Source organism: Sminthopsis crassicaudata, chromosome 6, assembly GCF_048593235.1.
Source record: "Sminthopsis crassicaudata isolate SCR6 chromosome 6, ASM4859323v1, whole genome shotgun sequence".
NCBI classification, from domain to species: Eukaryota; Metazoa; Chordata; class Mammalia; order Dasyuromorphia; family Dasyuridae; genus Sminthopsis; species Sminthopsis crassicaudata.
This window is the reverse complement of record NC_133622.1, coordinates 162372794-162400109: the sequence shown is the minus strand read 5'-3', so window position 1 is coordinate 162400109 and position 27316 is coordinate 162372794. Positions and strand designations below refer to the sequence as shown.

General features: G+C 34.4%; 1 protein-coding gene across 2 annotated transcripts in view; it reads left to right on the top strand.

The window, feature by feature from the left end:
* Positions 1-4717: 4717 nt before the first annotated feature.
* The window catches only part of USO1 (USO1 vesicle transport factor), a 92414-nt gene continuing 69815 nt past the window's right edge, over positions 4718-27316 (top strand). For both annotated transcript variants that reach the window (XM_074274209.1, XM_074274208.1), the window contains exons 1-4: positions 4718-4964; positions 14490-14576; positions 14656-14720; positions 16654-16733. In XM_074274209.1, coding sequence (XP_074130310.1) covers positions 4899-4964; positions 14490-14576; positions 14656-14720; positions 16654-16733 — 298 coding nt within the window. In that variant the 5' untranslated portion in view covers positions 4718-4898. The remainder of the gene's footprint in view (positions 4965-14489; positions 14577-14655; positions 14721-16653; positions 16734-27316) is intronic.

The window sequence follows — 27316 nt, the reverse complement described above, 5'->3', positions numbered from 1 at the left end:
TATAACATTCATATATCATAACTTATTTAGCCATTCTCCAACTAATGGACATCCTCTCACGTTCCAGTAAGAAATCCAATTTTAGCAAAAACAGAAATCAGAGAAGTTGTACATAGTAGAATAAATAGAAAAAGAAAGAGCTCTTCCATTGAGAACAAGATAACCTAGATCAACCCAGATACCCAAGGGGAAACATCCTCAAGTCTCTAAAAGAGCAGACTGGGAACAAGGACATAATGGAAGCAGCTGATTTCTATCTTTTTTTCCCAGATACTTTTCCTTTAGCAGCTTTCATTTTCTTTTTCTTTTTCTTTTTTGCTGAGGCAATTGGGGTTAAGTGACTTGCTTAGGGTCATACAGGTAAGAAATGTTAAGTGTCTGAGGTCAAATTTGAACTCAGGTCCTCCTGACTTCAGGGCTGGTGTTCTATCTATTGCACCACCTAGCTGCCTCGAAAGCTTTTCATTTTCAAAACATATGCACGGATAATTTTTCAACATTGACCCTTACATTGCCTTGTGTTCCAAATTTTCCCTTCCTTCTCCCCACCCCTAGATGGCAAGCAATCCAATACATGTTATATGTGTTAAAATATATGTTAAATCCAATATGTGTAAACATATTTATACAATTATCTTACAGCATAAGACAAAACAGATTAAAAAGGAAAGAAAATGAATAAGAAAATAAAATGTAAGCGAACAAAAACCAAAAAGAGTGAAAATGCGATCCACATTCAGTTACCACAGTCCTCTCTCTCTCTGGATGCAGATGATTCTCTCCATCACAAGTCCATTGGAACCGGCCTGAATCATTTCATTATTGGAGAGAGTCATGCCTATCAGAATTGATCATTGCATGATATTGCTGAGAAACTTTAATTTTCTCTCTTGAAGCTGGAAAGCAGGAGTTTCCAAAGCAACTTTCTGCCTGAAGACTTGAAATTTGACCGATCAATCACAAAGTGGACTGACCTTGAAGAGTCTGGAAGGATGGAACTCTCTAGCCTCTCCTCCTCTCCATCCCATCCTTCAAATAGGGAAGGTCATTCATCTCAATCAATAATGAGAGTACCATACCAGTGGGCATTGAGGCAGGAGTTACACAAGCAAGAGGTTGCAACTTGTTAGAAAGGGCAAGGATGCCCTGAGAATGGAATAGACATAAAAGTCATAAAAGCCCTAGCATGAAATGGACATAAGAGTCAAGGAAAAGACCTTAGTCAATATTATGAGAAAAAGCCAGGAGACCCTAATTGAATCAGTTCCACATAGATCCTTCCCCAGGTAACCACAAATCCCTCCTCTCCTCATTAAGGAGTGAAATTGTTTAACTAGCTTAGACATTCCAATAGAGCAGCAGGCTCTGAGGTCCAGAATTTCTGGAATTACCAGATGCAAACCATTCATGATGACTTCCCAGATCAAAGTTGGCTGACAGTTCAAAGAAAGAGACAAGAATTCTTTCTAACCTATGACCCAAAGTTTCTCAGGTTGGGAGTGTTTCACAATGTGTCTTATACACTATCTAATGGCAGGGTAAGGGAATCCAGGCCCCTGATTCTCAAGTTCCTGAAAAGGATGCATGTGAAATTGAATAGCTCATCCTGATGAAGGAGTGAGCCTAAGCTATTCAGCTCCTGGAAAAATGCCAGATATTTTGCTGTGGAAAAGGAGGCTTTTGGGCTTTCTCATTTTAAAAATCATTCCATGTCTGTGTAGGAAAAAAAAAATAGAGATGAGGTTATAGCTGATATTCATGATAAGATTTGTTAGATTAGACAAAGAATAGGGATTATGCTTTGCAGATGAATGTTATAGCTATATTAGAGCAATAAGTATATAGGGATTCAAAATATTTAAAGGGAACAGGCAACAGCAGCAGAATGGCATCGCTTTTATTTTCAAAATATATGCATAGATAATTTTTCACTATTAACCCTTGCAAAACCTTGTGTTCCAAATTTTTCCTCCCTTTCTTCCTACTCCCTCCCCTAGTAATCAAGTAATTCAATATATGTTAAACAAGTAATACAATATATGTTAAACCTGTTAAAATATATTTGATAAATACAACATATGCATCCATATTTATATAATTATCTTGCTGAACAAGAAAAATCAGATCAAAAAGGAAAAAAAATGAGAAAGAAAAAGTGCAAGTAAACAACAACAAAAAAGAGTAAAAATGCTATGTTGTAGTTCACACCCAGTCCCCACAATTCTCTCTCTGGGTGCAGATGGCTCTCTCCATCACAAGACCATGGGAACTGGCCTGAATCACCTTACTGTTGAAAAGAGCCATCAGAATTGATCATCATATAATCTTGCTATTGCTATAATAATCTCCTGGTTCTGCTCATTTCACTTAGCGTCAGTCCATGTAAGTCTCTCCAGGCCTCTCTGAAATTATCCTTCTTATTTCTTATAGAACAATTATATTCCATAACATTCATAAACCACAATTTATTTAGCCATTCTCCAATTGATGGGCATCTCCTCAGTTGCTTTTAAATTCCCACTGACTTTAAATGACACTTCCTTGATCTCATTCAGCTTTGTTAGACTGAAGAACATTTTGGTATTCTTCTGGAGATTGAAGGGCTGGAGATGCAAGTATGTTTGAATGCTGAATTTTATCTCTATTTACTGTGTGGTTACTTGTATACCTTATCTTAAGGCACTTCCTTCAACCCTATTATCTCATTTGGCATGCTGCTATAAGCATCTTTAATATTTGTTCTTTAGCTGTGTCTGTGACCCCATTTTGGAATTTTCTTGCTAAAGATAACAGAGTGGTTTGCCTTTTTTTTTTTTTTTTTTTTTTTTTTTTTTTCTGGCTCCTGCTTATTTTTTACAGATAAGGAACTGAAGGAAACAGGATTGTTAAATGACTTGGCCAGGGTCACACAGTTAGAAGTGTCTGCGGTCATTTCTGAATTCATGCCTTCCTGATTCATTGATGTATCAGCAGCGGCGACACCTAACAGCCCAAGCATTTTTAATAAATAGTTTTTGTCATTCCATTGTTTTCCTGCATCTGCTATATATTAAATTAAGACGCAAAGAACTCTGTATTTTGGACAAATTAGAATAATTAGATTGTAAGTCCCTTGTGGGAGGGGCAGTTCTCAGTGTTTAAAGTAGTACCGGACACATCTCTTTTAAGAACTTTAGAATCAGTTGTATGACATGGGAGACATTAGCCCAGGACTTCCCAGCACAACGTGCCCTCATCAGAAAAGATACTGTGCTCTATGAACCAAGCAGAATTGAATTGGTTCAGAAGAAACATAAGATTCACAAAGTTAGAGAAGTCCCCAAATGTTCATAGGGACTATTTGTGTCCAACCTGTGGTAGAGCGTTCTGAACAGCCACAGTTGGACACGCTGTAACTCTGCTCTAACATAGTAATCTCATTTTGGTCCTCTACAAGAATGAAAGACAAAATCAACCAACCAATCACCTGACACATAATAGATGTTTTAACAAATATTTATTGACTGATTAATATGTCTTGTCACTGAGTAGCAGATATAAAAGGTACTAAAGATCTTAGAAACTTATAAATGTGGATTACCCTTGTATCTGTGTTCAATACAAAAATGGGGATGATGGAAGCAGATTTAGCCATGCTCCATGAATTGTAATAAAAGTGCACAGAAGAAAACAGGGGAAACAGAAGGAAATGAATAAGCAGGATGATTTTGAAAGTAATTTGTTGAATTTATTATATATATATATGTATATATATATATATATGTATATATATATATATATATATATATATTTTTTTTTTTTTTTTAAAGAAAACTAGATGGGATAAAGACATCATGTACAATCTTTTTTCCTATTGTGTTCCACTTTGTATATGGAAGTGTTCATTCAGAATTTAAAAAAACAACAAAACATCACCCCTATAAAGCTCCCTCTTTGCAGAATAGGAACTGGAATGTTATCAGGTTCTGTTGTTTAGTTTAGCTAAATTGCTCTTTGCTTCTTTCCTCCCTCCCTCCCTCCCTCCCTCCCTCCCTTCCTTCCTTCCTTCCTTCCTTCCTTCCTTCCTTCCTTCCTTCCTTCCTTCCTTCCTTCCTTCCTTCCTTCCTTCCTTCCTTCTTCACAATTTACTAGCAGAAGGCCAGTCAGTGGACTAGCATTTATTAATCACCTACTATGAGCCAGGAATTGTTTTGTTCTCTGGAGCTACTTAATCTTAGTGCTTTCCTTCTTAGATGGTCTCCAATTTATTGTGCACACATTCTATTTGTGCATCATCATTTGCTTATCTCCTCCATTAGGTGGGGAGCTCCTAGAGAGAAGGGACTGTTTTGCTTGTTTTGTCTTTCTCTGTACTCCTTAGCGCAGTACCAAGCATCTAGTAGGTGCTCAATCAATGTTTGACTGACAGTGTCTAGAACATAGTAGGTGCCTTTTGTCTAGACTTGGAAAAAGGCCCCGAAGGAGTTCATCTTTCGAATGGGAATGACAAATCGTAAAGTGCTGTTTGAATAAAGTGTAATAGACATGAAAAACTTGAAATACGCGGCTAAGGAATTTCGGGAATGATTGGAAAGGCACCTCCGGGAGGGGGCGGGGACAGAGGCGTGTCATCCGACGGAGAGGGGCGGGGTTTCGAGGGCGCCGCGCCAGCCTTAAGCCGTTGCCGCTCCCCTCCCCCCTCCCTCCCGGTCGCCACGTCAGGCCACGTCCCCGCGCATGCGCAGACCGGGCCGTGCGGCGGTGGTTTCCGGGCTGTGCAGCTGCGGGCGGGCGGACACACGGGCCGGGGGCCGGGTCCGGAGTTCAAGGGCTAGGCCTGGGAGTTGGGGGGAAGGAAGAAAGTAAGGGTTTTGGGGAAGGGCGGGGAAGAACCTCGTCCTCCAAGAGCGAGCGGCAAGATGAATTTCTTTCGCGGGGTGATGGGGGGTCAGAGCACGGGACCCCAGCCCTCGGGGGCAGAGACGGTGAGAAAGAGGAGCTGCCGGGGAGGGGGGGAGGGGAAGAGGGTGTGGGAAGGAGGGTTGCGAGTTGCGGCTCCCTGCTGTACCGACTGCCCGGCGGGCCCCTGCCTGAGCGGCGTGGGGGCGGGGCGGGGGGTTAAAGCCCAGCTGTCGACCCGGGCTTTGACCGGCGCCTCTGCGCCCTTGGGGGTCTCTCCCGAGGGGGCGGGGTCGGCTAAGGTCGGCACTCTAGATCCAGTCCCCTTGTCCTAGTTGTCACTTGGGCTGGCGCCGCCTGTTTGTAGTTCGGCCGGTCTCTCCTCCCCTGTCTTTCCCCCTGTCCTGCCCTTCCCCGCGTGTCTGGGGCAGCCCAGGGGTCCCTTTCTCAGAATCATGTTTAAAATAGGGATGCATAAAGATATGTAATATACACACACATATGTTACCTACTCTGAATCACTTAAGAATCTGATTAAGTGCATAAAATAGACAAGAAACCAAAAATATATTATTGACACAACTTATGTGTAATTAACACGCTATATATGAGATGAATGGGTTCACATGTACTGTGGTTTTCTGTATGTTTATATAGTATACATTTTATATATTACATATCTATACAGCTTGTATGCAGTTACTACAACATAACCTGCATAGTTAGTGTCTGTCATGCAGTTTGTGGTTGTATTATTTAATGTCAGGTATCAAATTCTCTGTACAGTTTATGTGACAGATAATATGTGCATGCAAATACATATGGTTTTATATATAATGCATGTGTTTATGTATCAAGAACTATCCATTTCACGACCCTTGTTGGCAACTTTCTTAAGCTGTTTCAGCTTTAGTTTCCTCATCTGTGAAGTGGGGATAGTAGCAAGTAACTTTCAGGGTAGTGAAGATGCCAGCATAATACTTGTGAAGCACTTTGCAAACCTTAAGTCAGCCCATATATGGTAACTATTATAAAAATATAACTAGTTCAGAGATGGGAGAGGGGGGCGTGTTGTGTGCTCTTGGTGGAGAACTACCTGAGCGGCTCTCTGTTTAATGTTACTTCTCTTGCCTTTGCTTACAAGAATGGAGGCAACTGTACTGGCCTGCTTGTTCTCTGGTTTTGTTTTTGAACGAACTTGAGCACCTACAAATTAGTAAGCATTTATTAATTGCCTACTATGTCAGTGTCAGTCACAGTACTGAATAACTTAGGGATATAAAGGTAAAAGTTGATCCCTTTCAAGGTGCTTATGGTTTCTTGTTAGAGAGAAACCCATAGGAACATTCCAGTATATTTAAAAAACACACACACACACACAAACCAGAAAGTGGTTTTTAGGAGAAGCTGAATTTTTATTCCTTATTTCTTCTAAAATTTTACTTTTTTCAATTAATCAGCATTTTAAAATAAATTTTAAATTGATTTTTAAAAAAATTTCAGTTTTCCCCGTTTTTCTTATTTCTTTCCTAAATGAGCTTTACTATATAGCAGGTAGTATTTAAAAAAATAAATAAATAAAAAAAACAGAAAGAAGAGGAAAAAAATCTCAACAGCATATCAGTACTTTGAAAAAGTTCAAAAATATATATAATATCTGTGAGCACCTTCTTCCCCTCTCATACACCTCCACAAAGGGGTGGGTTTAGAGAGTTCTCTCATTTCTTTCAAGTCCTGTTTGATCTTTATAATTTTGGAATATACTTATCACTTTTAAGGTATAGAATGGCATTTCTCTGTCTTAACTTCTGCTCTCCTGTTGTATCATGTTTCATTACTGCTTCCCCCCCACTGCACTTTGCTATCCTGCTTTTTCTTTCATAAATACCCACATATACCCTTCCTCTCCCATAAAGATGAAAAGCCTACCTTTTAATAAGTATAATGAAGGAAAAGAATTTCACATCCTTTTTCAGCTCTAGTCCATTACCTTTCTGCCAAGAGAGAGCATGCTTTACTCGTAAAACTTGTGGAATTGTGATTGGTCAAAAGTTTTTAAGTCTTTCAACAATGTTTTTCCTTACAATGTCATTATATAAATTACTTTAGTGTTGCTCTTGCTCCTTTCACACAGTTCATACAAATCTTAGTTTCCCTGAAACTGTCCCTTTTGTACTTTTTACAGTAATATAACATTCCATTACATCAATGTAATTTATGAGCTACTTTATTTCCATTTCTTTACTACAACAAAAGTGCTTCTACTAATATATTTGTACATAGAATTGTCAGAAATTTTTTTTTAAAGTGCTTCTACTAATATATTTGTACATAGAATTGTCAGAAATTTTTTTTTAAAGTGCTGCGATCGATGTATTTGTACATATAGATCAAAGAATTAAGAGAATGGTCATGGTCATCTAATCTAGTTTTAATTGCTACACCAAGGAATTCCCATTAATCTCCACATGGTTCTAGCTGTGTGACCCTGCACAGGTCACTTAATCAGTCTGCCTCAATTTTTCATTTGTAAAATGGGGTTCATAATAGTAACTACCTCACAGGGTTATTGTGAGAATCATATGAGATGATAACTATAAGCACTTAGTACAGTGTCTGACTCTTAGTAAAGGCTTACTAACTTCATTTCCCCTATAAAAGTGGTCATCTAACTTCTGCTTCAGAATTTCCAAGGAGGCAAAGCCCACTGTGTATGGAAGCAGGCTATTCCACTTTTGGGTTATGGATCAAATTTTTTTTTTTTTAATTATAGCTTTTTATTGACAGAACATATGCAAGGATAATTTTTCAATATTGACCCTTCCAAACACTTCTGTTCCAACTTTTCCCTTCCCTCCCTCCACCCCCTCCCCAGATGGCAGTCTCATACATGTTAAACACGTTAACGTATATCTTAAATACAATATATGTGTACATGTTTATACAGTTCTCTTGTTGCACAAGAAAAATAGGATTTAGAAAGGTAAAAAAATAACCTGGGGAGAAAAACAAATGTAAGCAGCCCACACTCATTTTCCAGTGTTCTTTCTCTGAGTGTAGCTGGTTCTGTTCATCACTGATCAGTTGGAATTTAACTGAATTCTCTCATTGTTGAAGATATCCACTTCAATCAGAACTGATCCTCATCTAGTATTGTTGGTGAAGTGTATAATGATCTCCTGGTCCTGCTCATTTCACTCAGCATCAGTTGCTGTAAGTCTCTCCAAGACTTTCTGTATTCATCCTGCTGATCATTTCTTACAGAACAATAATATTCCATAACATTCATATACCATAATTTATCCAACCATTCCCCAATTGATGGGCATCCATTCAATTTCCAGTTTCTGGCCACTAAAAAGAGGGCTGCCACAAACATTCTTGCACATACAGGTCCTTTTCCCTTCTTTAAGATCTCTTTGGGATATAAGCCCAGTAGAAACACTGGATCAAAGGGTATGCACAGTTTTATAACTTTTTGAGCATAGTTCCAAATTGCTCTTCAAAATGTTTGGATCCATTCACAACTGTTACAGATCAATTTTAAGGAATTTCTTTCCTTACGTCACCCCTAATTTTGTTTTTTTGTAACTTGCACCTAACTCCTCTTCCTTGTAAGGCCAAACAATCTAATCCTTTTACATGATAACTCTTCAGATAGTTGAAGCTATCTTCTACATTGAGTCTTCTCTAAGATAAATATATCCTTTTTTTTTTTTTTTAAAACTTATTTGAGAGAGACTCAAGATCCTTCCAGGGTCACTCTCCAGTTTGTCAGTGCCCTTAAACTGGCAGCCAGAACTGACCACATAACTTGAGAGAAAATCTGACAAGAGCACACAGTCTAGTGAGACTGTTAACTTCTCTTTGCTGGGAACTGTGCTTTTCTTACTGCAACCTAAGATCACGTTAACCTTTTTGGCCACCACATCCCTTTATAGACTCATGTTGAGTTTGTAGTTCTTGAAAACCCTCCTATCTTTTTCTGAACAATTACTATCTAGGCCTCCTCATTTGTGTTTGTGAAGTGGTTTTTTTAGTACCCAAGTAACGTGAGTTAATATTTATCTCTGTTGAATTTCTTGTAATAGAATGATCTTATGCTTTAGATAAACAAACTCTTCACAGCATTCCTATCATTTACAAGTTTAATAATCTGGAAAAAAAGTGGAAATAAGGTTTACCTGGCATAACAAGTTATAGGTTTTTTTTCCCCTGATTATTCTTTCCAGTTTCAGTTTTGCTGTGGTTTCTTTAAAAAAAAATTTTTTTTCCACAAATACATGTAAAAACAATTTTTAACACTTTTAAAAAATTATGAATTAAAATTTTTCTCCTTCCTCCTAATTGAGAAGACAAGCAATTTTATATAGATTATACATGTGTAGGAATGCAGAACATACCCATATTAGTGTGAAATAAAACAAAGTATGCTTCAATCTACATTCAGAATTCAGTTTTTTCTTTGGTGGTGGATAACATTTTTCATGATGAAAACTTTGAGATTGTCTTAGATAATTGCATTGCTGAGAAGAGCGGTCTTTCATGGTTGATCATACAATATTGCTATTATTATGTACCATGATCTCTTAGTTCTAATCACTTGGCTTTGCATCAGTTCTTTCTATAATCTTTCTGAAACCATGCCCCTCATCATTTCTTGTAGCACAATAGTATTCCATCACACTCATATGTGATGTCCACAACTTCTTCAATCATTCCCTGATTGATAGGCATCCCCTCAATTCCAGTTCTTTGCCTTCATTAAAAGAACTGCTACAAACATTTTTGTATATATAGGCTCTTTTTTATTTGATCTCTTTGGGATACACTTACTAGTATTGCTAGGAATCAAAGTGGGTAGTATAACCTGTTCTTGTTGAAGCCTAGCCTGGCTCTTTATAATCTTTGCTTCTCTTTCTAGATGTTTGCCAACCATTTTCTTTTTAATGATCTGTTCTAGAATTGACTTAGGCATTGCATAGTCCAGTCGAGTTATTTTTTTTTTTTCTTTTAAAAAAATTTCTGGACCTAAACAATATCAAATAAGAACATTTCCATATATAAAGCAGAAAAGGAAAAGATAATGAATCTTACATGAAACTGAAGCTCTGTAAATAGCTTGCTTTTTTTTTTTTTTTTTTTTTCTGTATGCCTTTCTCCAACAAAACTCCAAGTGTGTTCTGATTGTATTTCCTATTGATCTTCATTTTATACTTAGTACATTTTTTTTTGTTTTATTTATTTTTTTTTTGCTGAAGCAATTAGGGTTAAGTGACTTGCCCAGGATTATACAGCTAGTAAGTGTTCCCTGTCTGAGGTCAGATTTGAATTCAGATCCACTGAGTCACCTAGCTGCCCCCTCAAGTACATGTTTTTAAATGCTTCAGACTCTCTTTGCTGCCCCCATTTGAAAGGAAGAAAAATAAAAGCCTTGAGTCAGATATACATGGTCAGGCAAAAGGAATCTACACATGTCTAAAAAGAAGAGTATTTCATTACTAGTCCAATAGAATCCTGTTTGGTCATTCAATTAATTGATTAGTGCTTTTATACCTTTCAATGTTTTTATTTACAATATGTTATTGTATATATTTGGTTTCTGTTCACTTCATTCTCTTAGGATTCATATAGGTTTTCCCAGATCTTTTTGAAACCATCCCTTTTGTCATTTCTTAAGACTCAGTATTTCTTTACAAATTTATATAACATGATATGATCGATTTATCTCCAGTTACTGAGCATCCTTTTTGTTTCCAGTTCTTTGCTACTTCAAAAAGAATTACTAAAATTTTTTTTACATTTTAAGTCCTTTTCGTCTTTCTTGGCTCTTTTTGGAGTTGCGAAGTGGTTCTTATATTCTTTTATGTTTGTATTAATTTTTATATATTTTGGATAGTTGACCTTTATCAGAGAAATTTTGCTGCAAAGATTAATTCTGCTAACCCAGTTAACTATGAACTTTGTAATTTTATCTTATTAAATTTTTCTGTGCAAAGTATTTTTAATAATAGCTTTTTTTTTCAAAATATATACAAAGATAGTTTTAATATTCACCCTTGCAAAACCTTGTGTTCCAAATTTTTTTTCTTCCTTTCCTCCCACTCCTTCCTCTTGACAGCAAGAGTTAAATATATGCTAAATATATGCAATTCTTTGCATATTCCCACAATTATCATGCTGCACACAAAAAAATCAAATCAAAAAGGAAAAAATAAGAAAGAAAAAAAAATGCAAGCAAACACCAACAAAAAGAGTGAAAATACTATGTTGTAATTCACAGTCCCCATTATACTTTTTCTGAATGCATATGGCTCTTTCTATCTGCATCTAATCTATTGGAATTGGCCTACATTACCTCATTGTTGAAAAGAACCATGGTCCATCAGAATTGATCATCGCATATTGTGTACAATGTTCTCTTGGTTCTACTCACTTCACTTAACATCAGTTCATGGAAGTCTCTCTAGGCCTTTCTATAATCATCCTGTTGAGTGTTTTTTATAGAACAATAACATTCCATAACATTTATATCCCATAACTTATTTAGCCATTCCCCTATTGATGGGCATCCATTCAATTTCCAATTCCTTGCCACTAGAAAAAGGGCTGATAGAAACATTTTTTGTGCAAACTTTAATTTTACATGATCATAGTTGTTAATGTTATCTCCTGTGACCCTCTCCCTCTCTTATTTGGTTAAAAATGCTTTCCCTAGATAGTTATGAAAAGTATTTTTTTCCTGGCTCCTTAGTTGTGATATTTATTGTGGTCTGTAGTGTGAATTATTGGTCTAAAATTTTAAATCTAATTTCACCAAATTGTTAGCAATTTGTAATCGAATCAAAGTTTTGTAAGGCCATTGAACGATGCATAAATAACCAAATGGTCCTTGGCAGAAAAAAAAAGGTTCCCCACACTTACCCTAAGATCAATGAAATCACAGGTTCATTTTTTATACGTTTCCTTTCTTAATATAGCTAGTCTCATCTGTCATGAAGATGAGATTATAAAGGATGGTCACTGTAAACTAATATCTGTATCTAAGTCCTTTCTGCCAAGGACCATTTGGTTATTTATGCATCGTTCAATGGCCTTACAAAACTTTTGACTTAAAAATTCTGAATGGTTGTTATACCTAGCTTTCAGTTCTTTATCACCTACGATTGCCTTGGCAGGGCCAGACCCAATACAGCCAGTGAACTGGGGAAATCCAATTCCCTGATCTAGGGAATCCTAGTTATGTAATCACCCTCTACCAATGCAAATTGGTTCCTTTTCAGCAATTTTTAGTATTTGAGAATTGTCTAGAGTAATAAGAGGATGTAATTAGCAGAGAACTACAAGTCAGAAATGCCCTTTCCAAAGGCTTCTGGTAGGCTTTTCATGCAGTCCTGGAATAAGAATTTATTTTTGTTTCTCTTGTGGTTTTTGGTTTTGGTTTTGTCTGTTGGGGGAGGGATTGTGTGTGTGTGTGTGGTTTTTTTTTTCCTGTTTCTAGTACTCTTTGCTTATTGGCTAGAACATATGTAGGTAATCCTGATTCTCCTATTTCACATCATCGTCTTTGAAAGCCCACTCTTAATATTCTTCACATCTCTGTGCTCCATTTCGGTGCCTTTTGCACAGGCATTCCAAGTACGAAACGCATTTTCTGCTCATCCTTTACTCATAAAATTCCTAATTATCTTAAAAACTTAGTTCGAATATCATAATTACCTCCTCCCCCTATCTTATACTAGACCTACCTGCCAATTACCTTTTATTTACTTTGTATATATTTAGTACATCTTTATTTAATGCATACTTAGTTGCTAGTGTAGTCTCATTAAGAATGTTAAGTTCTTGGGGACAGATCTGTTTTATATCTATCAAAATGACTTTCATACAGTAGCTAGTTGATAGGTGTTTGCTTGACGAAAGAGGTCCTTATCTTTAGGTTTCTCCAGAATTTTGTATTGTGACCTTTTTTTGGGGGGGGGTTATCTGTACTGGATATTGGAAGCCAAGCTAATGTATAGGTTCAAATTATACCTGTTACTTTCTAGTTGTGTCAACCTGGATCTGTTTCCTTAACTATAAAATGAGCATGTAGAATTTGATTATCTCCAAAATGCCTTCTAGTTTTTAGTCTATGATCTTATGATGAAATTTTAAATAAAGGTCAGTTTATTCAGGTTGTTCACAGTATATAAAGGAGTGAGACAGTGTACAGTGTACCTGATTATATTGAAGCTTATGAAATCACAGGTCTACAACAGGAAAAAAGGTGAAGAATAGTATAATACATAGGCTTGATTTTGTCACTAATCCAGATTTGGACCAGGCAGTTTTATACATCTTTTGATGCGAATTTATATGATCATACTAACATTAGGTCTGGGAAGTGAACTTAAATTTTTAAAAATAGAATGGATAAAGCGTTAGTTAGACTTTCAGTTAGAAAAGCTTAGATTTCATTTTCCTCAGTCACTTTGAGTCATTGAGTTTCTTCATCCTTAAGATAGGGATGATAATAGCACATACTTTATTATAAAGCTCTTGATAAATAAGCTCATGTTCTGGTATTGATATATAAAAGGAAAGACAGGTAGTTTAGCAGATAAAGAAGGAAAATGGGAGAAGAAAAAAAGCCTGAAAATTATGAAGTTATTATCCCTTCCCTCTCAAAGCTTGAGTTTAACAGGCTTATGTGAACTTGACTAGAAATAGGGGACCCTGAAGTTGTCCTGGGACTAGGGAAGTTTCTTTTTGACTTTTTTTTTGAGGTACATTTTGTTTTATTATAGGGAGAGATTTTTCGGTACAACTAAAGCTGTTTAAAATAAAATGGAAAAAGTTCCAATCCAGAATAGTATGCTTATAGCTGACCATCTGTTAAGGAATGTGAAGGAATGATTGCTACTTTGGGATAAAGGATGATGCATGTGCTGTTAAAAATCGATTTTGTTGTAAAATTCTACAGGTCTGTCTGTAACTTGTCATTACAAATTACAATAATGCATATATTCTCTTTTTGTGTGTACTACAGTGTGGTGTAGTATAACACTTTTTTTTTTTTTTTTCGAAATACATGCAAAGATAGTTTTCAACATTCATCTTTGCAAACCCTTGTTTCTCCCTTTTCCCCCCACCCTCCCAGAAAACAAGTAATCCAATATAGGTTAAACATATGCAATTCTTCTAAACATATTTATTTCCACAATTATCTTGCTGTACAAGAAAAATCAGATCAAAAGAGAGGAAAAATGAGAAAGAAAAAAACAAGTAAACAACAACAAAAAAAGATGAAAATGCTATATTGTGTCCACACTCAGTTCCCATCTTAGAGTAAGTACTATATTGCCCCATCTTGAATTATTTTATGAGAACTAGAGAAGTTTTTTCATCTTGAGTAAAAACAGTTGGAAAAGAGGTCTAGGGAGAGAGACAGGGAAGGAGGAGGAAGATCTATTGTACTAGATTATTTATTCTTTCCCAACCCTCATAGAGGTTGACACCAAGGAGATTTCTAAAAATCTAGTCCTGAACCTTTCTATTTGTATATGAGATGTTTGATTTTTTAAAAAATTACAAATTCTGTTTCTAACTTTTAACTTTTTTCCTGACAGATACAAAAGCTTTGTGACCGAGTAGCTTCATCAACTCTTCTGGATGATCGAAGGGATGCTGTCCGTGCTCTCAAATCATTATCTAAGGTTTGCGACAATTTATTTAAAGTGTAACATGTAGACTAATTTTTCAATCTTTCTAATGATACCTTTATTTTGTGGGCAGAAATATCGTTTGGAAGTAGGTATCCAAGCTATGGAACATCTGATCCATGTTTTGCAGACAGACCGGTAAGTTTCTGTATCTTAAAACTTTTCATCAATCAATAGAAATTGAAATATGTATGTATGTGCGTATATAATTATGATTTCAGAAATTATTAATGTAAAATATCTACTTATTTTCTGTCTTGTTAAATTTAAGGGTTTTTTCTTTATAAGTTGTTAAATGAAGCTGCTTTTTAATGACCACAAAATACTGCAGTATAATTATCCCAGTGTTCCTTTTATATATTAGACTGAGTCCTCTTTGTGATAGAGACATAAAAAAAATAAGGTCAAAATTTGATTGTGTCAGTTGGAGAGTCAATGGATTTATAAACTAGACAGAAGAGGATTTAATATTTTTTCCTGTAACTTTGAAGTTGGAATCTATTAAGTTTAGAACTTAAAAACTTATAAAAATTTCAATCTGATGGTTGTGCTGTTTTTAACAATTTTTTCATTTTTATGAATATTTATATATAATTTTTCCACTAAATCTACTATAGTTGATGAAGAAAATTTATCATTTTGTGTGTGTGTGTATACATATACATATATATAGAGAGAGAAAGAGAGGCTTTATGAAAAGCAGTACATAATATAAGGTAATATTTTTATGTTCTGTACACACTACTACAGGGAGTATTTTTTAGTAAGAAATATAGATTACTCACTTCTCAATTTCAAATGTTGACAAATGAAAATCTCAAGAAATTAAAAAACATGGAATTAATCACATCAAATTTGATATCTCTAAACTCCATTGAAAATATATTTTGTTCATCTCATCAAAACTATCTTCATGAAATTGATAGAATATATAGTAAAACTTAAGGAATTTATTTTTATTAATAAGATGCCTATAGGAATACATTAGATATATACTTATTATAGCTGAGCCTCTGCCTTATTTCAGTCTCCACTTAATCTGGCCAATTTTGGGTACTGGATAGTCCAAGGCAGAAGTAAGTCTAAATTGGAGGTAGAATTGGTGAAGTGACTGTTGGAAACCTGGACTTTGGGGAAAATAGAGTTGTATATGACAATGATAACTGCAGAAAAGGACCACGTATTGAAAATGTGGCAAGATAATAAAATAAGAAGTTGTGTGTGTATCTGTATTTGGATCTGTGTGTATAAAATATGATTTATAATCATATAAAATGAGACAACCTTTCTTTCCAGTAAGGGGAAGTTAGGTTTATAGAATATTATGACCATTTTTAAATTGGCAATAGAATAATAAGAATTAAGAATTACATGTGTGTATATTAATGTAATACATATGTGTGTGTGTGTATATATATATATATATATATATATATTTGCACACATATGTATATATAAATACTGATTTATAGTCTAAAAACACTTTCTTTATAGGTATTTTCTGAGATAGGTTTATGCAGTATTATGACCATTTTAATATATGTGGCAACTGAACCTCAGATTTACATACCTACAGTCAGTCACATTAAATTATTAGAATCTTAGAATCCCAGGATTTAAATTTAGGACTAGACTTTTCAAGTGCAAGAGCTATTTGGATTTTCATATATCTGAATTTATCCAGATTCAAGATAAAGATTTTGTTGATCTAATTTGTTAGAATTCTATTTAGTTTTTTTCTTCTAAAGAATTGGATATTAAGAAGTTAATTTATGATACAGCAGTTCTGCCAGAAAAGTTGGTCTTCCATTAGGTGTTGTGTTTGTATAAGAAAATTTTTATGCCAAAAATATTTTTCTTTTTTAAACACTAGATATGAAATTACTGTACATATTACAAAAACATCAGGACTTTCTTGATTCACCAATTGCTGTTACCCTTCAGTTAGTTGTAAATTCTTTAGCCAAGTATTAGACTTAAGCATTTAATTTATATGTGTGTGTGTGTGAGAGAGAGAGAGAGTGTGTGTGTGCATGTGTAAATTTTTTTTTTTTTTTTTTTTTTTTTGCAGTTCAGATTCTGAAATAATAGGTTATACTTTGGACACACTCTACAACATAATGTCTAATGATGTAGAAGAAGAAGAGCAAGGTAAGTTTTCAGTTATTTCTGTCTTTTTAGGAATAAATTTATCTTTTAAAGTTTGTTACAGATATACACAAGCATTTAAATTTGAGGGAGGGTGGCAGTTTTCTGCTACTAATTTCACAGTACACTTTATGCACTATTTTGACTTGTAGGGTTTAAAGTATATGAAGTTGTTCCAAAATGAATTATTAAAGTTGTCAGTACAAATGCTAATATAGATTTTATTTACTGATTTGGTTTTGGTAAAATTGTATTAACAATTTTAGCCTAATTTAGATTTGAAATGTCTGGCTTTGTGGAAGAACTTTAGTTCAGTGCACATTTTGTTATTTGCTTTTGTTTCTGTGACTGATGAAATCACATTTGCAGACAGAAAAAAGTTGTAAATGTATTGTGGAATCATTTAAGTGTTACCAGCTTCTAATAGATGAAAAATTTATTAGATCAGAACAAGATCAGTTTCTATGTCAGTTCCAGGAGGGAAATGTTAAAAATGGTTATTAGGCGAAATTGTCGCGTTATTATAAAATAGAATTGGATTATGATTCATTGTTTCTTTTGGCCTCTAAGGAAACTTTTTTTTTTTTTTTTAATCAATAGTATATTTGGTTTTGAGAGACTTAAGCTAATGTGAACTTATGGCAAATTATATATATATATATATATAGTCTTTTTTTATTGCTGATTGAAAACCAGTTTTCCATTTCTGCTATAACATCTAAGAATTGAAGTTCCTTTTAGGGAACCTTTACTTTTTCAGTTATGTATTATCAAATTATTTTAAGTACATATATACTACTTGTAAAGAAGTTGATATAAAATAGTTTAATTACAATAGAATTCATTAACTTTGCTCTATTGTACCTAAGATTATCAGCCTTTGAATTCTCGGATTGTTTTATATTATCTTTTCATCCAGATAGCTATCCACATAGTTTTCCACTTTTTTTTTTTTTTTTTTTTTTTTTTTTAGTATTGTAGTTATCAATAGTCAAAAACATATTTTAACTGAATAAAACAAAGAAGATGTATTTAACAAAGAATTGTAAACTTATTAATGATTTCTAATCAAATTTCCTAAATTGATGTTAGATCATATCTTAGTCTATTTTTTAAAAACTAGATATCTTATTTTAAAAAGATTACCCAATTGATTGTTAGTAGGCTTTCCAATAGAAACATATTATAAATTTAGATTTATTCAATAAAATAAATTAAATTTTGCATTTCCCATACTCCCATATACTCTCCATTGAAAATTATTTGGTACTCATTGATTCTGAAGCAAATTGCAATTCAGATATATTTTGGGGGGAATAGAAGAAATATTCTTTAAATATCTTTTCCTTTTTTGATTCAAATTACTTAATGATCTTAAGCCAAGGTTGTTTTCTTGTGATGTCTTCATTTTTACTTGGTGAGATTCAGCTGGATTGATACTTTCTCCCCTTCTAAAAAGAAAAGCCTCGAAGAGATCATTACTCAATATAGTTGAGTTCTAAGTATACTGTCACACTTCATTTTCTGATGGTGGGAGTGCTTGGAGAGTTTTCATTACTCTCAGAAAATTAGATGTATCTGTTAACTACTTCTCATTGTTATTGAGGTTTTAGAATTAAGCAATTAGCAAAATGCCCAAACTTCTCTAATATAGAATAGAGAAATCTTGACATGAAAGTAGATACATATTGATAATGTATATTATTATTTTAAAAAATCACAAAAAATGTTGTCAGTGTATTACTGATCCTTACACATTAAAGTATTGAACAAGAGTGGAAAAAATTCTTTAAAATTTTTATATTAAGTTTTATTTATAATTCAGTTTTTTTTCTTACAATCCAGACTTTCTTACCCACTATTTTGCCCATACCTTAATTCTGGTGATCTTTCCTAGATGGGGAATTTCTAGTAAGCATTACTTAGTATTCTTGGCTTGACCTAAATTCTAATACTAGGATCTGCCACTAACTTGTGTGTGTAACCTTGAGCAAGGCACTTTATTGAGCCCCAAAGTCCACAAATGGAAAACAAGTTATTAGATAAGATGATTTGTAAGATTTCTTCTAGCTCTAAATTTCTTATTAGTCTCAGAGATTGTGTTGTAAGATATTTTGTGGTATTTGTTTTTTGAACTACAAGAGATAATCAATCTTATAGTACATATAAAGAATTGAGAAATTTATTTAGGTAAAGTATTTATTAATTACCTAATTTTAGAAAAGTAATTGACTAATTTCTTAACTAGGTATAAAATCCAGCCCTGGGTTGACTAGAGGGTATTTGTAAGTAAGAAAATGATAATTCCTATCTGAAGTTGATGGTATCTTTCCTTTATTCTTTTTTAAGTGCTGTTGATAGTATCTTTCCTTTATTCTTTTTAAAGAGTAAGCATATTCAGAGTTAAATCTTGGGATTTCCTTTGTGTGTTTGGGTTTTTCTTTTCTTTGTTGAAAATGTAATATCTGAGAAGTTTCTGTCTAGAAACTGAAAGGATAACTGCAATACCAGTAGGCTTCCCAGGTAGGCAGAAGTTATGTTGAGGAGATATATATATCTGGCTCTGGGTGATTACACAAAAATTTTATGACTTAGGCTGGAGCTTCTTGTTTACTTGGAGGACATAGAACATGCACCAGTACCTGGAAAGCAAAATAAATCCTTTTTGTTTTAGGGGAAGGGAAGAATAGAGAATAGTAAGCATTTATATAGCTGGTGCTGAATGGTTATATAAATATGATCTCATTTGTTCCTTTCAACAAAGGTTCAAGAGACATCATTTCTGAGTAATTTAATCATTTATTAACATTAAAATGCCAGCATTTTAATAAAAGTATGGCCATTTGGTGTTTTTTTTTTTCATAGTCCAAAGGGCCCCCTTGGCAGTGGGCTCACAGTTTATGCCCTTGAAAGAGCAGGTGTTCCTGAGGATGGCACTCAACTCTAATTGGTTAACAGTAATGAGAAAATGAATATTATAGTGAGGATCTTGGGTTTGTGACTTGGATCACCCAAATCTTGGTTAAACAGACAAAAAAATTTCCTTATAGTCTCTCTGATAAAAAGAATTAACACTTTCCCAAACACAAGAGTAGGAATACACACACTAGTTCAAACTTAGAATTACATTTACTGTCTCTGATTAGAGCTCAGCCAATCTGACTGGGAAAGTGTTTTAGAAAGAAACCCCATACTGGTTGATTTCAGGATAAGGCATTGGGGAAAACTTCTTGGTCTTAGTACAATAATTAGTTATTAATAAAAGAGAGAAAAATAATTTCTTGCACTCATATTGCACCAGAGGAAACCTAAGGCAAACAGAGGTTAAGTGATTTGCCTATAGTCACAGAGCTAATGTTTGAAGCTGGATTTGAACTCAGGTCTACTTGACTCCATTTCCCATGCTCTGTGTACTGTACTACCAGCTGCTTCAGGTTAAATTATTAAAACTTTAATCTACATTATGAGAGCTGTAAACAAAGTGCTAGCTTTGGACTAAAAGAAGAAAGCTCATTACTACCTGCATCAGAAATCTTCACATGATATTCTTGGCTTTTGTAAAGTATCAGTAAAAAATGAACTAGAATTTTAAATATAAGTAGATATGTAAAACTATAGATAAAAATCTTAAGGGGACTGCTATGACTTAAGATTGGAGAATAACCTTATTAAAAAAGGGAAAGCTGAGATCAGAGGGATGGTAAAATAATATTCTGAATGAGTTTAACCTTCTGGGAGCATATCCATGTGCTGAAGTGTAAAAGCAGAATGGAGGACCTTTGGATGCAATTCTATGAAAGGAGAAAAAAGCAAACAGGACTGGGATAGAAACATAGTACAGACTGCCTGGCCGACATGTTGGAAGTGGATGTTGAGTCCAGATCACAAAGGTAACATGGAGGCAGGAGGAGAGTGGTGATGGGGTGATTTTCCTATCTGGGCACCTGTTGGAATTCTTTCTCTGATGAGAGTAAAACAGATAAGAAAATCTCGACCTTCTTTAATAATTTTCATCCTTCAGAAGTTAGAGGGAACAACAAGGTGATTACTCTTCTGAATCTATCTCTCATCCTCCTCAAAAAGAAACTGATTATTTAAATAGAAATAATGGAAACCTAGAAAGGAAGTGGCCATGATAGAAAAGAAGAACCAGCACAGCTTTGTTGTTTCCTGTAGGGTTGGGGAAGATTCATGTGAAAACATTCAGAAAAAGAATTAGTAGGAATTTGTAATCCTGGGATCCTACAGAAGAGAACTGTATGTTGTGGAGGAAGAAACTTTTAATGAGACAAACATTGAATGCTTTCAGTGAAGAAATAATGTAAAAAGTTTCCAAAGTAAGTGCTTTGAATAATCAGAAAAATTATAAAAACCAACTCCGATTTTTAAAAGAGTAGTATAAGAAGTGGCAGTAAGAACAGATAATTAAGAGTAAGAATAGTTCCAGAGTTTCAGGAGCTTCTGTAATCCAGAATGAATCACAGCTTGTGATAATCATGCTAAGGACAACAAAAAGGATTTGAAAAGGCACATAGGGGCTAAGAGAAGGAAAATCAAAGAAAGATTAGGGTTGCTTGGGATGGATGGGACTGATGAAGAAGAGAAGGTAGAATTACTAAAGTCTTATTTTGCTTCTGTTTTCTCTACCTAGGAGACTGGGAAGCATAGAACAAAAATGGTTAACAGGGAATTGAAATCCAAGATAAGTGAGGAGATTCTAAGGGTAGCTGCCTTCCATATGTCGAAATCATCAGGCCTGGACCAAGTATACTACACAGGGTACTGAAAGAACTTATAGATTTGATTGCTTAGCTGCTGTTGGTGATTTATGAAAAATCCTGAAATGTGGGGAAAGATATCATAGGACTGAGATGGGCAAATGTGGACCTTATTTTCAGAAAAGAGTAAGTTAGAGGCTTTTAGTTAGAGGCTTGAAGTTGACACCTAGCAAAAATTCTAGAAAGGTAATTTATGAGTACTTAGAAATAGCGATCATTTCATCAAGAAAAGAGGTTCATCAAGAAAAAAAATCAGACCAGACTGAGTTCTTCTCCATTTTGAGCAGGTTTACTAAAGTAGAAATAGGTAGAGAAATTTCATATATTACAATAGAGATCATATGTATAGATAGATTATATAAATGGTTTTCAAGAAGGCATGTGTTAGTTCTTATTGTGGATAAGAGGGAGACAAGTAAATATTTAAACTTGTTGAGCAGTCAACTTCCCACTCTCCAAAAGTGGTGAGAAATAGGTCAGTTTTTACTAAATGTGAAGAGCAGATTTTAGTGAAGTACCATGCAACTGTGTTTCTGATGGTTTCATAGTCCTTTTTTTCTCAGTAACTTGGATGAAGATATATGTGTTGTTACTCTTATTTGTGGATTCCATAAACAGAAAAGAAACCTAAAATTTGCATGATAGAATTTAGATACAAAAAGGGGTAATGTAAGTCAGAAATGTAGTCTGAATTTTATAAATTTATAAGGTAATTATGAAATCCTGTGAAATGTCACATTCTCAAGTATAAAACGTAGATCAGGAGTAGGGCACGTCCAGCTCACAACATCATTTGCTCTCACCCTGCCCAGGCAATCACAGGTAACAGCAAACTCACACTGCTTTAAATTCTTTAAGTTCATAATTTTATATGGCCTGCAAAAGATGTTATAAATATCCAAATGGCTCTTGGCAGAAAAAAGATTCCTCACCCCTGTCCTAGATAAAGATCTAAGTGCTTTATTACACCCAGGCTTGATATAAATCAACGAATAGGGAAAAAAACAAAAACCTGTAATCAGTTATAGGCTGCATTAGAAAAAGGCATAATGGCATATGTAGAACTCTTTTCTGTACATCTGGTTGGGCCTATCTAGCATATTGATTTCAGTTCTGATTTGTGCATACCGGAAAGACCTAGAGTTCATCCTTAAACTGGCAGTTAGAATCATGAAGCATCAGAAAGTCATGCCATTCAAAATAATATTTAAAAGAATGAGTCAAGCATTTATTCAGCACTTACAGCGTACTAGACATTGTTCTGAATACTAGGGATATAAAGATGAAATTACCCATCCTCAAGGAACTGGCATACAATATACTGAAAGGAACACTGCATGTTCACATAGAAATAAACACAAGATATATAGAGCATGTGGAGGTGAGGTATCTGAAGGGGCACACTAACAATTCAAGAAAGGCCTTTTTGTTTGTTATCTTCAAATGTCTCACCTGGGTTGGAAGTGAAACAGCCACTCATGGGGCTGATCCCAACACTCATGGGCATGGAAACATTAGCCTCCTTGGCCATGTTTGCAGCCTGAGCTGATTTACATTTTTGTAAACAGCCTGGTGGAACCTTCCTTTCAGAGACTTGCCATGTTGATGCTGGGCTTAGTGAGCCCAGCCAAGCTGTACTAAAGCCACTTCAGAATGAAAAGAGTCAAGGGATCCATCAGCTTCTGCCTCCTGTGAGTGTGAATGCCCCCACACTTTGGAAGGAGGTGTCTGGGTTGGGCCTTGAAGGAACTGGAGAAACCAAGAAGAACTACTGATATTAATTTAATTTGGAGAAGATGACAAAAGTTGGAGAGTGGGGACATAGTAGGTAGCAGATTTTCAGGATTTGAAGGACTTTTGTGTAGAAGAGAGGGAATAGTTATGTTTAAGCTAAAAGGAAAGATTTTACCTCAATGAAAGGAAAACCGTTTGCAGTTCCAATGAGCTTTAACTATAACAATTTCTCATCTCTGGGATGAGCAGAGTCTGAATTAAAGGGATGATACTAGAGAGAGTATTCTTGCTCAGGTATAAAGATGTATGTGGTGGGTAAGCAAGGTCAAACTCATGGCCCTGGGACTGGACCACATTAAAATATAATTGGGAAATGTTTAATAAAGTAAAGAAAAATATAGTACAACATAAGTAATGTAACATTTGTCATAAACTAGAGTTTGATAACAATTCTAATTGACATAGGAGTTCCATTTAAACTTTGAGTTATTCTGGTTCTATGATTTGGCTGCATTTGGCCTAGATCTAAAAGGATGGGGAGGGTTTGAGGCATAGGAAGCAGCATGAGCCAAGGTGGTCACATACAATAGCTTAAACTTGGTTGTGTGGACTGTAGTGCCATATGAAATAAGGCAGAAAAAGTAGACAAGCACTAGATTGAAGGACTGAGACAAAGGAGTTTGAATTTTAATGCCATGTGAAAGTTTAGTCATTTAAAAGCAAAGATATGCTAAAATAATCTGTTAGGAATTTGTGAGATATTAACTGCTGTTCCTTAGCTTGATCATTGCCTGCCGGTACTTTGTCAGAAAGCCAATCCCTCCCCAGCTGTTCCCTGGCAGCAGAAGGTAAAGGACATACTGAGTCCACTTGGAAATCTTTCATCTTTTGAAATTTCAAGTTTGAAAAATGTGCATAGTGATGCACTGGCCCAAAATCTTGAAAGAATTATTTTGATACTATGTATGGTAATTGACTAAATGAATTTATTTCTTACAACCAACTAATGTACTAATGTAATAATTTTAACAGATATATATAGGAAGTATTTTAAAAGTTCTTGTTGTTTGTTCTATTTATGGTGCTATTTAGGTAATATTTATCTATTTCAACCATTTTCTCTTCTTTCTTTTATGTCTACCTTTGCAGATGACATGGAAGGTAAAAGAGATTGCATTTACATGTGCATGTTGCTTTTAGGCATAATTTTTGATAATGTAAAAACATTGGTATGTGATTTCCCCCCCCCCCCCCATTCTTCAGCTTATAGTAAAGATCATCATATAGAAAGTTTCTTTATTGCTTAAGTATTAGTTATTGAAAATAGATCTTTAACAAAGTCATTGTTATTGACTATTGTAATTCCCAAATTTTATATGTAGACATTTTTGTTCCCTGGGACTCAAGAAGTGTTTTCAGGGCATTTTTGGAATGAAAATAATGAGACTCTTGGTATTGCAAGTGTTTATTACACAGATGTTTGTGTTTTGGGTTTTGGTTGGTTTTTTTGGCCTGGAAAAAAAGATTGTCTTAATTCATTTTATATATAATTTTTAAATCTATTGACACATTTTGTTTTGACACAACAGATTGAACCTAGCAAACCCTTGAATAGCTCCTACCTCCAGCCTCCTATAAAGTATAACCTGAATGTAATTTATTGTTTACAGAAAATGTGATGTTCCTTTAACATCTTTTAAAGATTATTATTTATAATCTTTTTAAAAATATCATTGTCATTTCCTGATGTGCCCTCCTATTTTAATTTTTATAGTTAAGCACAATTAAATACTGTGATGTTGCTGATTCTGACAGAGATATCTTTCAGTACTTGTAATTTCCAACTTCTCTAATAGGAGTGAGTTGTGTTTTCGTCATTTTTGAAGGGTAGATGTGTATTTTAATTTGAACTGTATAGTATTAGTATGACCATTTTAAAAAAAAGTTTCCTGAAAGCATAAAATATCTTGTTTAAGTGGTATGTCAAATCAATTAAGTGTAGTTGTAATTTTTATTTTCATATGGATTAAAAGATTTGCTTTTTAAATGAGGAAGGAAATGTTTCAGTCATAAATTGGTTTTAGATAATATTTAAACAATTCAAGATAAGCTTATAGATGAAAAATAACTTGTTGGTTATGTTTAGTATTATCTTTAATGTTGGTGTCACTTTTAAATTAAATGAGAACTATCTATGGAAGGAGCTGCAATTGAATTTTTTTCTCCAATTTTTTTAGATTAAATATTAAATGCAATTGAATTACAATTAGAATCTTGATTAAATTATGTCAATAATATGCAGCCAGTTTATTGAAAAATAGGCAATATGGGAATCTTACTTTTATTGTATTTTATTATTTAATTATTTTTTTTTTTTTTTTGCTGAGGCAATGGGGTTATGTGACTTGCCCAGGGACACACAGCTAGGAAGTGTTAAGTATCTGAGACCAGATTTGAACTAAGTTCCTCCTGACTTCAGAGCTGGTGCTCTATCCACTGTGCTACCTAGCTGCCCTCAGCCTAAATTATTTTGATGAAATTTTTACTTTAAAAAAAAAAAAAGGTTTTAAAATATTGATGTATTGTGTTTTTATACACCACTTTTCAGCAGCATATTCTGGGATAATTTTCTGTATTTCCCAAAACAAAAACCCATCACTCTGACAGTATAAATTCTACAGCTGTGATGAGAAAATTTAAACATCTAATATCTATCTTATGTCTTATTTACTGCATTTGCCTTCTTAATATTTTTGACTCAACTTTTGGTCTTTTCCTATTAATGTTACAGAGTCTGTAATTACTCATTGTATCCTTTATTCCATTATTATCACAAATATTTTAAACTAAAAAATCACTTAACTTCTCAGTTTATCAATATTCACTTTATCATGTTTGTCAGCATAAGAATGAGATATTTTCTTCTGATAAATCTTTCAGGAACATTTATTCTACCTAGCAACTTCTTTTAGATGTTTTTCATTTAGCTAAATTGATATGCTTAGTCAGCAGCAAAGTGTTATATTGAATAGGACATTGAACTTGAAATTAAGAAGATGAGTTGAAATTCTGTGTTTTAGATTCCCATTAGCTGTGTACTTTTGCACAAATCACCTAATCTTTTTGTGTCAACATCTTTGTCTATGAAATGAAACAGATCTGATGATCCATAAGATCCCTCCCAGAATCTTTGATTCTGTAATCCCATCCGTATAACTATCTCACATTACATGTTCATTAATAAAGCAGACATTTCCCTGAGTCTGTCTCCCTTTGAATCAAGACTAAATGATTAACAAGACAAGAGTGTGATGATTCACCACCCCCATCTCAGTGTCTGTAATTGTATCTTGCCCATTCAGGAAGAAATTGTGTTCTTCTATTGATCTGTAGTTTACTAGCTGTGTGATTGTGAACAAATTACTTTACTTTTTTTTTTTCTGTTTATATTTCACTTTATTTTTTAACAGTATTTTTAGAAATACATGGCAAAGATAGTTTTTGACATTCACCTTTGCAAATATATTTTTCTCCCACTTCCCCCCAAGATAGGAAGCATTCCAGTAGGTTAAACATGTGCAATTCTAAACATATTTCTATATTTGTCATTTTGTTCAAGAAAAATCAGATCAAAAAGGGAAAAAACCCACAAGAAAAAAAACCCAAACGAATAAAAAAACAACAAAAAGGTGAAAATACTGTACTTTGATTCACTTTCAGTCCCAATAGTTATCTCTCTGGATGCAGATGGTTCTTTCCATCCCAAGTCTATTTGAATTGCCTTGAATCATAGTATTGTTGAGAAGAGCCAAGTCCATCACTGTTGATCATCACATAATCTTGTTATTGTATGCAATATTCTCTTGGTTACTTAACATTACATCATGTAAGCCTCTCCAGGCTTCTCTGAAATCAGCCTGCTTATCATTTCTTACAGAACAATAATATTCCATAACATTCATATACCACAATTTATTCAGCCATTCTCCAATGGCATCCACTCAGTTTCTAGTTTCTGGCCACTACAAAAAGAGGGCTGCCACAAACATTTTTGCACATGTGGGTCCCTTTCCC